The sequence below is a fragment of the Gekko japonicus genome, unplaced genomic scaffold, assembly GCF_001447785.1.
Source record: "Gekko japonicus isolate JY-2015 unplaced genomic scaffold, Gekko_japonicus_V1.1 scaffold1126, whole genome shotgun sequence".
NCBI classification, from domain to species: Eukaryota; Metazoa; Chordata; class Lepidosauria; order Squamata; family Gekkonidae; genus Gekko; species Gekko japonicus.
The window spans coordinates 273,168-289,071 of NW_015167572.1; the positions used below are offsets into that span (position 1 = coordinate 273,168).

The window sequence follows — 15,904 nt, forward strand, 5'->3', positions numbered from 1 at the left end:
TATTTTATAGTTTTTTATATATTAATAATGTCTATATTTCTCCCTGTCATTTTAATATTGCTGCTGCTGTTTTATTGTGCTTTTTTGTGTTGTTCTTAGCAGTATATAGTATTGATTATATGTTTCCTTTTGTTTTAATTATTGTGAGATGCATCAAGAAATGTAGTAGGCCTCAAATTATTACAGAATCAGTGTATTATACTGTGATTGGATCTTCCCCTAGAAATGCCACATTAGAAGGGGAGGTGGAATAATGAACCCTATGGAAGAAGTACATACTGATATAGGGAATTTGGCATTACAGTTTCTAGTTTCAGCTTTGCCGTGTGTGTTGATCCTGCTGGCTGTTTGGTTCTTGCAGCCATTAGTAGGGGCATTGGTACAGTCCTCACGTGACTTGCGAATACTGAACATACCGGATTGCTTGCTATCAATTTCTTTTTGGGAAAGTGCCCATAAAACTGAAACCCAAAGCGAATTTTAAATCATGGCTTAGGCCAATTGAGGCCTAATTTGAAATGCCTTAATTTGAAAAGTTAGTGAATAAAGGATTGTTCAGTTGTTGCAAACTATCTCTGTTGTAATTGCAGCCAAGAGGCAACCGGAGACATGGTGCATCATTTATCATCACTAGAGCAATTACAGGTAAATATGCATGGCTTGCTCTGATGGATTGTTCAGTGGCTGTTATATGGCTGAAATGGATGGTGTGTGAATTCATGGCTTTTGTTTATATAGTTTGTTATCTGATATTGTCATATACCTATTACGCTGGAGGCCAAGTGTGTTATGTACTGCATAGCAATTCACCAGAAGCATATGTTTTCTTTTGATTCTCCTTGGATTCTTTCCTCTTCCCACTTCTCTGATAGTGGAGCTCATATATACATAAACCAACAAACAGATCATCTGGTAGGTTGGGGGTCTTTCTCAATCACTGATTAAAGATTTTCTTTATGCACTATGAATCTTGCATATGCTACTGCAGAAGTGTTGTCAAATATGTTGATCGTTGTATTCATGTGGTGCTATCATGGTGGAAGCCTGGGGCTCTGGCTCGGGGGCCAGGGTGCCCCCAAAGCAGGCTGTGGATAGCAAGCCCCATTGAGCTCAGTGGGGATTATTTCTGAGTAAATATGTAAAGAATCAGTTTCTATAATGTGAGTTTATCTGTAGAGTTGGTGGAATGGGATGGACAAGTCTGCTGAATGCCTGTTTTGTGCCCTATGTTCGATTCTCAACATGGCCCCATCTGTGGATACTTAAATTCAGAGACTTAAAAGCCATGGATAGATAAGACAGATCTTTGAGAGAAAAGCCCCAGGTTTGCAGAAAAATTGGAAATATTTTTAAAAAAACTTTTGGAAAGGGTTAAAACTCTCAAAAATGATAGACGCGGTATCTGCAGCTTGAAAAAACCAATGTCCTCAGTAGCAGTTGATAGGCAATCACAATACTATTTCAAGTCCTCAAGCCTTGATTTCTGTCAGTAAAAGGCAAGGGGATGGGCCGGGCCTGTTTTGGCCTTTGAGGAAGGACACATTGGGGAGCAATCACGGGGTGACTTGATACCGCGGGAATTGTGTGACTCACCCAGGGCTAGCTACTTGCTATTGTTCAACAGCAGCTACCCCACAAAAGCCAGCGTGGTGTAGTGGTTAGAAATGCAGATTAGGATCTATAGACCCAGGTTTGAAACCCTATTTGCCATGGAAGCACAGTGGGTGAGTCTCACCCCAAACAGGCGGCACCCCAAACAGGTGTGTTGACATCGGCGCAATGATATCACATGGAAGTGATGTCATCACACTGGGGATGTCACGCGGTGACACTCTAGCATTTTGGCCAAAACTCTGTGGTAACCAGCGACATCACTCATGGTGACATCATCCCACCCCCCACTCCTGGAAGGCTCTCTCCTACCCCCCACCGGCAGAACAATTGGAGCTGGCAACCCTAAGGAAAAGAGAATGATGTGAACTGCTTTGAGTACCCATTATGGAGAAAGTTAGGGTATAAATGAAGTAAATACATAATAAATGTGCAGAAGATGGGGGCATCCAAAAGGTTCATTGGTGGGCGGGAAGGACAGAAGGAAGCAAGAAAAGAGGAGATACCGTGTGGGTTGTCAGGAGAGTGAAAGAGGAAATAGTGGGGGAGGGGGAAATGACATGCCGCATGCTTGTTCCAGCTAAAATAACAGATAAGAGTACTTGTTATTAGTCTCTGACTTTTATACCCCACTGGGTCCTCAAGGAACCTAAAAGTGTTGGCTTGTGTTACCATAGGTGTTATGCTGTTTCTAGTACGGGAGATTTTATCCTGGCTAGCACTACTCTTCCAATGCTGTAACAAGAAAGACCAGTTGAGTGGTTTGTTGATATCCAAGGCCTATAGGAGGTCATGTCCTTTGTCATTATGGTATAGGTATTCTTGGGTTATGTAGCCATGGAGCTTCTGTGTCCTGCTTCTGCAATGCCTGGAGTTCTGGTGTTTGCCTCTGTGGAACCCTTTGTGCCCAGTTCTGGGAGCTCTTGGAACAGAGAGCAGTGACACAAAACTTTATCCTAAAAATAATGTCTATGTCCTAGATCTGACAGAAAGTGAGTGAGGCATTGAATAAACAGTTGCAAGATAATGCTTAAAGAGATTTTTGTTAAAGTTGTGGTTAAAAATTTGAGTGAGCTCAGAAGAGCAGAGTTAAATGTGAGATGGGTGAGGCAAGAGAACTTGGAGGATGGGATGCATGGTATTTATCAGGAAGACAGATAAGTAGTTACTTGAAAGAACTAAAAGAAAATGAAGGTGGCTATAAGCTTAAGGCTCTGTTGGATCTCTTGATCAAAAGGGATATCTGAAAAATTAATCTGGAGTAAGTGTAGAGAACATAAATTTCCCTTTATCAGTTGTCTTGTTTTTGGTTTTTTTGCAAGGATTTTGTGTTCAGTCACACCTTTTTTATTTTATTTGTAGGTCCTGCCTTATTTATACTACAGTATTTATGGTATAGGTAAGTTACTTCATTTAAACTCAATCTCTGTAAGGCCCTGCCAGAAGTCATTTTTTGGCCCTGCAAGAAGTCATGTTGCTCAGTTGGTCCTCTTAACAGCATTTGGAGAACCTCTGCTCTGAAGCATTTATCTTTGAAAATAATTTGTATTAAACAAAATAATGCTGATTAATCGTATGCATTTATCTTTGGGATACTGAGTTGACATAGTACTATAACAATTGATTTAAAGCTCTCTCTCTCTCTCTCTCTCTCTCTCTCTCTCTCTCTCTCTTTCTTTCTTCTGAAGAGCTGTACAGGGGTACCTCTGCGTACTGCTAAGGAATTCAATTGTCCTTGATATTTATTCCATATATTGAGATTGGGTAACAAATTACTGCTTTTATGGCAGAATAGTATAGTTCAACTGAAATCAAAACAAAATCTGAATCTCAAAAAATCCTCTGCTTGCTTCTTATTAAAATCTAGCTGTTGCTGTCCTGAAGTTCATATGTATTTGCTGTCACATTTCAATTTAAGCATGTTTCTACTTCCAGTCCTGCAAAGTTTTCCCTTCCTGCTGGACTCGTCCGCCTGGTCAGTAAGCAGATCAGCTGGCATTTAGTGCTTGCAAGGTAGGTGGCTGTGTTCATAACTGGGAAATGGGGATCAGTTGAGACTCACAGTGCGAACTTGTTCTTGTAAGTCAGAAAGGTTGATCTTTCTGCTTTGAAAAAAATGTTGAGCTTGGTAGACTTGTACAGTGAAATTTGTTTTATGTGAACTGTTTGCATCAGGCCTGAAAAAATACAAGACAGCAGTGCCAGTGTAGTGAAGGGGTAGGCTTGGTTGACATAACACATTTGGGTCAATGGTTTTTATGATAAAATCCCATTCTGGGTCAACCTACCCCGTTTTAGAAATTTACTGTGAGGATAAAGGTGAAGGGGATCCTCCCCTATGTATACTAGTCCACACTGCTTGATCTCACCTGCTCCATTTAATTTTTTTTAGTTTAAAACATTTTTATGCCACCTGTCTACCCAAGTAAGAGTCCTAGGTGGCAAGCATTAAAACATCAAGGCGTTAAAGCAGGATTTTAATATGTAAGCATATATAAATATTTAAACAATTCAATAAAACCTATAAACACATATAACACCAAAATGGGGGGGGGGGAGTAACTGTTATTGGGGATATTCCTGACAAAACAAAAAAGTCTTCACCCATTGACAGAAGACAATGATAGAGGGAGCCAGACAAAGCTCCCTGGGGAGGGAGTTTCAAAGTTTAGGTGCCATGACCAAGAAGGCAGGGGCACCCAGAGCAGGGCCTCCAAAGAGGGGTCAGAGAGATTGGGCAGGTTCATATGGGAGAGGTGGTCCTTAGAGCAGGGGTGTCCAACATAAGGCCCGGGGGCCGGAACCAGCCCATCCAGGGCTCTTATGTGGCCCGCAAGCAACTAGTGCAAGGAAGGGAACAGGAGACTGATCGGGGGGGGGGGGGTTGTGGCTTCAGCATGGAACAACCTTGTTTGCAGCAGTCAAGCAGCGTGGGAGCGTCTGCCCAGTGCTGCACTGCTGGCTCTTCAGTTCACCCTTACAGGTTTTCCTTTACACTCCCCTCCCAGCCCATGAAGCTTTGCAGTGATGATACACCAACTCGGAGCTTACCAGCTGCTGTCCTTTATACAGTTTATATCTCTGGTACTTGGCATTACGTTTTATGACACACATGGGCCGGCCCAAGAAAGTGACATTTATGTCAGATCCGGCCCTTGTAGCGAATGAGTTCGACACCTCTGCCTTAGAGTATGCTGGCCCCAAGCTGTATAGGGCTTTAAAGATCAGTACCAGCACCTTGAATTGGGCCTGGGATCAAATTAGAAGCCTGTGTAGATGGAACAAGACTGGCATGATAATTTTGCCATGACTGGTGTGCATTAGAGGTGTGTATGTGTGTGTATTGGGGGGGGGGAGTTCACTGGTGTTGAACCTGGGTTGGAAACGGCATGGGAAATGTGAGATTTCTTGTACCCCTGGCACAGTCCTTTTGCAGTCTTGGTCCAACCTGCTCAGTGGAGGACTGCTGGCAGGAAAGGAAAAACCATATACTGCTGAATTACTGTAGTGTGAAATGCTAACATTCAAACCTTCCATGGAATTCTGCATTGTGTTTTTGGGGAAATATGGAGTTAGTGGAGTCCCTTGAGTCAATGCAGAATGTGGCAGCCATACCTGGCAAGCAGTATACTGAGTTCAGATTCATAACTTGTGAAATGAGGATCAAAATTCTTATCAGAGACGCAGGGTCTAGGATGAATAGTAGCAGGGTTGAAACAAGCGCAATGCTGCGAGTATGTGGATGCGTTTCAACAGCAGAGAAGAAAGTGCTCAGGTATTTTTCATCGCCTGTATATCAACTGGTTTGCTGCAGTATTCTTTTTCTATCCTTTCTGGTGGATACGTACTTTGTAGATAGCAGAATTTGGATTTCCCTTGACTGTATGAGCCATGACTCCTGGGTCTTTTCCTTCGTCAAAGTCATAAAAAGAACATGTGAGCTACAGGGGGGGTTTCTCCTTTCTCCTGTGCTCTTGGTATCTGTGAGCTGGTTCATGTGTTTTGTGAATGTTGAAAATATTGTGCTAATAAGTATCCCGGTGAGACTACAGACTCTGCGAGGCCCCTGTTTGTTTTCTCTAGTGTGACATCGATAGACCTGTACACATAGATTTTAGTAGTGCTCATCATTCAGTGTCATTCACTCAGCATTTTTAGTATGTTCCCATTTTAAATGTAGATCCTGTGGTCCAAAAGCTGTCTCACCCACTTAGCAGGGTTTTTGAGGGTACAATGGAAGAGTGGGGAACCTTCATTTTTTTGGAAGAAGGGTGACATAAAAATACGTTAAATAAGTAAGAAGCAACATTATGTTGGTATTTTTACAAGGCCTTTTCCCTCCCCAGGAATGGAAAACTGCTAGCAGCTGTTCAAGACCAGTGCATAGAAATAAGGTAAGGTATTCCTGTATGAATTTGCCTAGTCCTTAAAACAATCTTCTGACGTTTTTGACGACTGCTCTTGCTTTCAGAGGATAGGCAAGAGATGGCCCTTTCTAATAGTGCCACAGAGCGTTAGTGGCTGGTCATTAACTGCCTTATTTGGCTAAGATTTTCCCTGCTTACTGTCACTCTTATTGCTCTTCTGTTGATTTTATGGTTTCACATGTACTGTTGTTATATTTACTGTGTATGCTCTGCATAAATAATAAAAATATAGTTTCATGAATGTTTTCCCTTTTAATTTTTTGGTCAATGGTCAGACGTCTTACTGAATGAAATGCATTCCAAATGAGACAGAAAAAAATATAAATAGTAGTTGTGGCCTAATGGTTCCATCTAATTAATTTTTTAATTTTAAGGGCCTCTCTGTATTACTTTATTTTTATTTTTATTATTTTTTTGCTTTATTTTAAATTTTTATTAACTTCCTTTATAGCCCACCATTCTTGCTGATACTCAAGGTAGATTAACAACAACAATAATAACAAAAACAATACACTCAGACAGCAAACACATCCAGGAAACAATGCAGTAGAACTAAGATTACATAACTGGAAAACCCTACTTTAAAAAAAAGGTCTGAAGTGAAGACTGCTATGATGCAGTGACTAGTGTATTGGCATTAGACATTGAGATCAATCGGTTGCAATGGGAGCAGTAAAATTCTGTTCTGCCATTAGAAATTTTAGTCTGGATCCAACCCATCATTTGATATATGTTTGTAGTGCCCTCAATGTCAAATAGCAACATGGCAAATTTAGCTATTCTTCATGCATGTGATCTCCAAAGTTGGTTGTTTAAAGGCTTCAGCACTGAACAAGAAATGCAGGAGCTTTTCTTGGGGACAGAAAGGGAAATGTTGAATGGCATTAAGGGGAATATTACCTTTGTGGATTACGTTCTGTGAGTGATGATCCTATGATTTCCTCAGCCTACTGTATTCCTTTCCAGGTTACTTTAGTGTGGAATAAATATTCAGGGGCGGAGTGGGATCATGGTGGGTAGTTCCATGTCCACTTTACACATGTATATTGCAAAGAAGTTGGATATGTACAACTGTACATGTGTACCTCCAGGGTTCCAAATTGTGTGGAAAGTGTTCTGCGTTCATGAATATACAGAGGTTAGGAACTAAGCCTGCTGCTGAGGTCCTTCTCTCTGTCGTCATCCCCCCTGCGCTTCATTGTACAGTTTTTGCATTGGTTGAACAGCCGTCACAGTTGCTATATATCATATGGCATTAGATATTCTACATCCTGGGACAGCGGCATAAGCAACACCTTAGTGCATAAGTGTCTCCAGTTTGTTAGTTTTAATTTATTTCATATATTTCTAACCCACTTAATAATTCTGAATGTTCTTATGATTACTTACTACTGTATGATCTACAAACCTTTTTTTATAATTCACTACTGTTTCTGCTTTGCTTCCATGTAAGCATTACTTCTTGGGTGCAGAATTTCAGTGATGAGAAGGCATATTTACTTATGTTGTAGCAGTCGACTTGAGTCGGTTTATTTCTTCTGCTAATGTGCAAATACATATATATATATATATATATACACACACACACACACACATTGGTATATTTCTTTTGCTTAAACTATCAATAAGCTACCTATCCATGAATCATGGCAGGCATGTATTGTGTAAATTTAATGTTGAAATTTAACATTGCAGGTCTGCAAAGGATGAGTTTGGGTCTGTCATTGGGAAATGCCAAGGTATGTTGTGTTTCATAACACACCTTCAATTTTCTTTTAATTGTTAAATTGTAACAATTAAGGGCTGATGGTTATATTATGGCTGTTACTTGAAGGTGCATTTAATTCTTCCGTATAGTGGGTTTTATATAATCAGATGTATGGATGAGTTCACCTCATGATTGTGGCGTATTTTAAAAATAAAGATTGATTACTAATAAGGATGAGCATAAACTGGTCCACAGGCCAAAATTCGGCATGAATGCAGCCCATTTCATAGCCCCTGAACTGACATTTGAGGAAGGTGCCTTCCCCAAATGTTTATGGGACTTTTGCCCGGTTTGTTCAGCTTTTTGGGCCATTTCAGTCTAACAGTGGATGGATGCACAGCTGCGAGCAAAATGGGGGAAGCAAAATAGATGGGTTAAATGGTGGCCAGCCATTTAACCCTTCCCAGTCAATCTCTCTCCCCCCCCCCCCCCCCCCTCAATCCGTGACTTGCTGCAGCTGGGAGAAAGGGGGACCCAAACTGGCTGGTTCAGTTCAGGAATGTTGGGCTCAGTTCGGTTTGGGGACCACCCTGAATCTGAACCAGACTTTTTGTGTTTGTGCCCATCCCTAAATACTAATGAGGTGAAAACTGTATAGAAAAAGGCTTTTCTAAAATCCTCCCTGCTTGGGCCAGATGGCCCTTGCTGGTAACACTATCGCGTGATTCCTGTTTCCTGCGCAAATGGCTTGCCAGATGGCCAGGCCGCATCTCCATATACAAGACACTTTGACACCTCTGCCAAGAGAGCGACTTGCCGGCGCCTTCCCAAGCATGGGATGAGCTGTGCCCAGTACATTACCACATCAAAAGCATTCCCTGACATGACACATGGTCAATAGAAGAGGCTGGAGTGGGATGCCCAACTCCGAGCCAATCGAAACATACCTGGCCTGACAACGTATGGTAACCAGAGATTGGAACGCCTCCCCACTCTCTCACTGTTGGGTAAATGGCCATACTTGGTGGTGACGGAGGGGGGGGTATATCTGCAATGATCCATATGGGAAACAGGAGAGTTAGAGGAGAGTTAAGGGAATTCCTCTCTGGAAACAAAGAGTTGTTTTGGACTGAATGTTTGCTGTTAACATGGAGTGAGACTGTTAGGCAGCCAAGCTGGTCTAGCTGCCCACAAAATCATGGGGTTTCTCTTCAAGATTCCCTGGTGAGACCTTGGACTATTTGCACACCAGCCTGGTAACTATGAATTACATCTATTGTCTAGCTAGAGCAGAACTATAGATATCTTTTGTTTCTTATCTTTTGCTAGTCTCATGTTATATGCATGCTTGTGCACTGAATAAAGATAATATATATTCAATATTATCTGGACCTATTTCCTCTGTTGCAACCTGATCTCTAAGAGTGACTCTTGTGTCTAAAGCCGTTCGCCTAAGGAGGCTACCACTGTGGTACTTAATTGTTTGCAGCCCTGGTGCAGAGCTGGTAACGTGGGTAAAGAGAGATCCTGGTGGCAGACTACCGGTAAAGCCTGGAGAGTATACAGACATTCTCCTGGCATTTGTTTAATTGTTCCTGAATGCTTGGTTTCTCTCCCCATCCCTGGACTGGGGTGAGGGAGAGAAACCTTGACAAAAACATCCCTACCTGCATTGCCATTTGGGAGCCTCCTCAAAACCCTTTATCATGTAAATTAGGTCTTGGTTTAGGACTTCTTTAAAAAGATTATTTTTTTCCAATCTTGTTTTCCAAACCAGTTCTTATGCTTCCAGTACAGTATTCAAGTGTGTTAATCTAGCAATGGTCTTCTCCATTTCCAGAGGGGGAGCCATCTTTAGCCTCCAGGTGGTAGCGTGGGAACCACAGAGATGGAAATACATGGCAAGAAGTCACATGACATCAGCCATATGCTAGGAACACGAATAGCCAGAGTTATACCCTCACTGGTGAGGAGAGGGCGCCATGTTGCAAATGCACATTGGAGGAACCACTGATATGGGTAGCTGGCCAGGAAGGGAGAAAAGACAAAGGGAAACAGATGAGCTTATGTTGGGAGGGGCATGAAACCCTTCTGCGTTAGAACCGGTTTCTCTTCACCAACGAATGATCTTATTGTGCTGTCCTGTTCCTCTCAGTATGCGTGTTCTTAATACATGAGCACTTAATACATGAGCACTTAATACATGAGCACTAAACAAGAGGTCCTAACAAAAGGGGAGGGGGAAGTTGGCTGTTATATAGAATTTTGTGGCCTGGCAGGTGGGGCTATGCAACCCATCTCAGGGTCACAACCTGTGGGCTGAAGATCACTGCACTATAGCATTTCTTATAGATAAGAGGGGAGTTTGTTCTAATTAAATATTTGAAATCAAGGTTTGCCAGAATTAAGGAAGGTGAGCAGGTTGGTTTATGATCCTCAGTTTCATCCTATATGTGGTGCTCTCCAGATTAACAGAAACAGAAGGGAAGGGGGTCATGTGGACCCGTGGAATATTTTAGAATGGTGACAAAATAGGTGTTTTGCATAGCAAGCAAGGTGCTGTAAGATGCATTTGTATCAATATATCCCTGCATTCAGATTTCACCAAAACATGGAAAACATAGTTTGATTAAATTCTGGTGTAGTGTTGTGTCTGAATGCAAGCTGCCCAGCAAAGTATGGCATGCTAAAACTGGGGCTCTAAGCCGTGGTTTGCACCTGCCTTCTGGTTATCTCTAATCGTCATTGTGGTTTTTGGATGTGGAAATTCCACTTTCTTTAATAGCACTGCCCCTCTCATTCTCCTGCTGGGATCTGCTTCAGCTACCAAGAGTGCTTCTGAGCAGGTCCTCGTTCCTTCTCACTTGCTGCCAGTTCTTTATGCCTCTTTCCCGTCATTAAAGAACTTGGAGTACCCAGTGGAATTGATGGGCAGTAGATTCAGGATGGGCAAAAAGAAATAGGTTTTTTTTTACTCAGGAGTGATTAAAATGTAGAATTCACTACCAGTGGGGCCCATGTATCTTCAGGACCATCACTCGTGGTATACCCCCTGAAGAGCACTACCCTCAGCAGATACTTACTTGTGGTCCCTGGCCTGAGAGACATCCGGCTGTCCCTGGCCAGGGCCAGGGCTTTTAGTGCCCTGGCCCCAACTTGGTGGAACACTCTGCCGAGTAACATCTGTGCCCTGTGGAATTTATTTGCAGTTCTGCAGGGCCTGTAAGGCAGAGATGTTCTGCCAGGTGTGTGGATGAGGACAGCGTTGATGTCCATTTGGCTGGTCCTCTTACCTCTTGCCTCCCCCCACAAGGTGGTGGCACAATTAGAAGCTCTGACTGCCATCTAATTAAGTTGATTATTGTGATTTTATTGTATTATTAATGTTTTAATCTTAAGTTAGTATGATTATTTAGTATGATTATGGTTGTTTTATTTATTGTTGTACACTGCCCTGAGCCTTGTTTACAGGGAAGAGTGGTGTAAAAATTGAATCTAATAAATAAATAGTAATGGCCACAAGCATAGATGGCATTAAAATGGGATTAGAGAAATTCATGAAAGGAGAGGTTTGTTAGTGGCTGCTAGCCATGGTGACTAAAAGGATTTTCCACATTTGGCAGCAAGCTTCTGAATACCAGTTCTCTCTCGAGGGGAGGAGGACACTCTGATACGCTTGGGTTCCTCTTCCCACAATCTCTGGAGGCAGGAAATTTATTGCACTTTCCATGGGGGGGGGGGGAAGCCCACCCTCAATCGTTTTCCTGCCTCCACCTGAGAGAGTAGTGGATTTAGAGAGCGCCTGAGATTTTCCCTTAAGGAGCTCCTTTGTTTGCACTTTGTCTTTCTCTTTCCACGTGTGTGCCTTTCTGCGTGCCTTTCCCTTTGTTTAAAAAACAAATGTTCTTCTTCTGGCTTCATACTCCTGCCTTTTGCCTGCTGCTTCAGACATGGCGATGTCTGCAGCTGAGGTCTTGGATCATGGGACCTCCACCGAGGGAGAGTTGCAGGAGGTGGTCCCCAGGCAACAGAGACGGAAACCCCTGCAAACCCGCTTGCCCAGCTGTCCCACTGTGGCAGAGCTCCTGGAGAGAGCCATTGGCCATGAATTGCCTGGCTTGGATCATAAAGAAGCAGGCTCCATTTTTGGTGCCAAAACTGCACCTTTGTCTGATCAGCTGGGATGACCTGTATCAGCCTATCAGGCCTGCTCAACGCATCCTTCTGCGGCCTGTGTCTCAAAGGAATCCTTGTCCATCCCTACCTTGATGACTGCCTTATAACGTCACCTTCACAAGAGCAGGCACCCAGGGAGATTCAGGACACTATCCAGTGCCTCTCCAGTCACAACTTCCTAATCATCCTCCAGAAGAGCCAACTAACACCTCCCCAAGTCATTATACATTTGGGGTCAGTGATAGATTTAATCTGGAAAATAGTTTCTTCCACTAGACAGAGCAAAGAAAATTGTTCAGACCGTGAAACAGGTTCGCTCTGTGAAATCACTTGAGGATCCTAGCATGTCTGCTAGGTCACATGATTGCAGCTGTTGAGCCAGTCCCTTGGGCTTGGGCACATTCTTAGGTACTTTAGTGGACACTATTGCCATATCAGAGGCTCATAGCCCTCTGAAAGCTCATCAGAGTCAGCATCAGTCAGCTTCTCAGGAAAGACCTCCTTTGATGGACAAACAAAAAACATTTGAGGAACCATTCACAAGCACTCTTTGGGTGCGATTTGTCAACCAGTTACAGATTCACCTAACAGTAATAGGATCCAAACAACATATTACTAATGTCAACAAGAATGTTATGTGGAACTTTATCAAAAGCCTTATTTAAGATAAACTATGTCTACAGCATCCCCTTGATTTAGCAAGGTAGTAACTTTTTCGAAAAAAGAGATGAGGTTAGTCTGACATGACTTGTTCTTGAGAAACCAATGCTGGCTCTTAGTAATCACAGCTATCCTTTCTAAATGCTCAAGGACTGACTGATGATTTGTTCTAAAACTTTTCCAGGTATAGACCTGTTGGTGGTTACCCAGATCCTCCCTTCCCCCCTTCCTGATGATGGGGACAACATTTGCCTACATCCAATCTTCTAGCACCTCACCTGTTCTCCAAGAATTCTCAAAAATCCCTGGCTGGATTAGATGAACTTTGTAACATCCCAAGTGTATCAGAGTGTCCTCTTTCGAGAATGGAACATTGGACTTACCGTGAAGGTTCCTTCTTCTCGAGGGCAAGAAGGACATTCTGGACCCACCCTAGTTGGAGGGTCTCAGTTCAGCCTATTATGCTTCCTAAAGGATGAATGAACGCTAGCCTCCGTGGTCATTGTTCTTTCACTGTTCTAACAGTTTATCTTTGCCTGTATGGTTTGTTTCATTGGGTTCTGTCAGCCTTGTTGTCAGTTTGTTTGTTTGGCACACACTGCGTATTATTATCAGCTACGGAAGTCTCCAGACTGAGGTTGGACTTTTCCTCTCCTCTGGAGTTGGAAAGTGCAATCAATTTCCTGTATTCAGGGATTGTGGGAAGAGGAACCCAAGTGGTATTAGAGTTCCTCCTTGCCCTTGAGAAGAAGGAACCTTCGTGGTAAGTCCAATGTTGCCTTCTGAGAGGCAGCATGTGTGTGTGTGTGTGTGTGTGTGTGTGGGAGGCCTCGGTCTCTGTTCTCTGTTTGTTGGCCTTCCAGTGGTTGGCCACTGTGGATTAGGTGCTGGATTAGATGCTCTACTGGTCTGATGAAATGGAGCCCTTCTTATGTTATCATAAATCTCCATCCTTGGCCTATAATGCGTATGTAGAAGAAAAAGGCATTCATTCTAACAGTGTAATCTTCTCACCCATGTTAATTCTGGCCAATGTATTTTTCCTCCCACAGTTCCGAGGGATCCTAACCCACAGTGGAGGCGTGTGTCTTGGAGTCATGATTGCACTTTGCTCGCCTATGGAGAAAGTACTGGAACTGTCAGAGTATTTGACTTGGTCGGCAGTGAACTTCTTGTCATTTCACCGGTATTTACTTTTTATGTTACAGATTTCAGAAGTCCAGTTTGCATGCAAATTAGGACTTCATGGCTATTATAATTTTAATATTACACAATTATGCTGAGAGCTTGCATTGCAGACACTTTATTGCTTATTTGTTGAACAGTTGTTTTGTGTTTTTATTGGTAAACTTGGATTCAGTGTTTGTGTACAAACTAAACAAAGTACATTAATTTTATTTGTGTCATAAAGTTACTGAATCTTGCCAGAAGTTATACTGCTTTGTAACCCTCTAAAATTTATGCTTTAGTATTGGAACTAGCATGTTGACCTTGGAAGGAAGACTGCTTCTTGTAGAAATGGAAATTTGCTTGGGCAGCAGTTTACTTGTTTCATTTTAATTTAGCTGTGAATATATTTACCAGGCTTTCTAGTCGGTGGGTTATCAATTCTAACTTCCGGGAAGCTGAAAAAGGCACAGTTTCTAGAAGGATCTCAGTAATCATTGAAGTTAATTTGCTGCATGTAGCATAGCTGATACATCCTTGAACAATTATCTGTTCCATAATTTTATTTAGACAATATGTTGGTCCTCTTCTAATGAACGGCGCTCAAAAGTAAGCATTTTCTTGTATCCAACCATCTATGCAGGAAGACTTGCAGTGTTCCCACATTCCTCTCCATTCCTGCAACCAACCCCCAGAAAGGTCATTCTTAGGCTTGCTGGATTTATACATATGAGTAGCTGTGTGGGTTGAGAAGCTGGAGAGAGGAAGGTTAGCAGGAACACTTGCAGAAGGAGCAGTGATTCATGCTCTTGTCCCTCTTCATTTTGTCCCTCCAACCCAGAGTTGTTCTTTCATATGGGTCGCATGCAGGGGTCATTTCGTAGAAAAAGAGCTAGGGGAACTCATTAGCATAACTCATTAGCATATGCCACACCCCCTGACATCACCGGAAGTGTGTCATAAGGCCACACACCCCGCCCCCAACGGTCCCGGCCGCCACCGCCGGCCTTGCAGCTCCACTGCCGAGCCCCATGAGGGGCCCGGCGGTGGACCTGCAAGGCCGGCAGGAGTGCAAGGAAGCCCCGCGAAGGCCCTCCCTGGCCCCAGGCAGGCAGGGGTGGGGAGAGGCAGGGAGGAAGCAACTTACCCTCCCTCTTCTCCTGCCTCCTCCTGGCTGAATGAGGGCCGGAAGCGGGGCGGCCGGAAGCAGGGGGCGGGGCTTCGTCATGTGCCCCGCCCCCGTACCTCACCCGGGGGAACTGCGTTCCCCCCCGAAATGACCTCTGGTCGCATGTATCTGTCAGGCACTGGAAGAGATCTTGGGAATGGAGACAAGTGTGGGGAAACTTTGCATCCCATTCATGGATGGTTGGCTACACACTGATAATATTTTTATGATGACTTCTTCATGCTTGTCTAGCAGCTTCTGATTGGAACTGATACTCAATCTGAGCAGTTTAAGATCTTGCATTTTTTATACCTGATTTAGTACAGGAAATTTAAAAGTTGCCTGCTGAAGTAGTGCCTTCCAAATTTGTTTTAAAATGCCATTTTTGTTTTGGTTTAGGGCTCTAGCTGTCCTGGAGACTTGACCTATGCTATAGCAGGATTGATCTTTCTGGAATACAAAGCAAGCGCCCAGTGGTCAGCTGAACTGCTGGTCATCAATTACCGCGGGGAACTAAAAAGCTACCTTGTAAGGTAAATATGTATGCAGACTATACCCACCCCTATTAACCTGAAATCCTTTAAGTAGAATAAGTGATATTCTCTTTCTGGTTTAGTGTTGGAACAAATCAGAGCTTCCAAGAGAGCCATAGTTTCAACTTCAGAAGTAATTATGTCCATGGAATAATGGCAGTAATTTACCATCCTGTACACCGGTAAGTTTTTTAGTCTAAATTAATTTTGTAGTGATAGAATACTGGTGCTAAATAGCCATGTGCTTTATACAGCTGAGTTCCATTTTGCAGTAGGTTGTCTCTCCCCATCCCCTCGCATCTTCTGAATTGCAGACAACTGAATTACAGGACATACCATTCACAGGTATGTGTAGGAGCTAATGGAATTCTATTCATTTTTTATTTATGATGGCTGAAATACATTCCTAGTTATGCTGATCTTAATCTTAAGGTGACCTGCAATGCCCATATCC

General features: G+C 42.9%; 1 protein-coding gene across 1 annotated transcript in view; it reads left to right on the top strand.

Moving 5' to 3' along the window:
• NBAS (neuroblastoma amplified sequence) overlaps positions 1-15,904 on the top strand; it is a 275,647-nt gene that overhangs the window by 7,270 nt on the left and 252,473 nt on the right. Inside the window, exons 2-9 of the mRNA XM_015413856.1 lie at positions 591-645; positions 2,974-3,010; positions 3,547-3,624; positions 5,958-6,005; positions 7,734-7,777; positions 13,635-13,768; positions 15,317-15,450; positions 15,534-15,632. Coding sequence (XP_015269342.1) covers positions 591-645; positions 2,974-3,010; positions 3,547-3,624; positions 5,958-6,005; positions 7,734-7,777; positions 13,635-13,768; positions 15,317-15,450; positions 15,534-15,632 — 629 coding nt within the window. The remainder of the gene's footprint in view (positions 1-590; positions 646-2,973; positions 3,011-3,546; positions 3,625-5,957; positions 6,006-7,733; positions 7,778-13,634; positions 13,769-15,316; positions 15,451-15,533; positions 15,633-15,904) is intronic.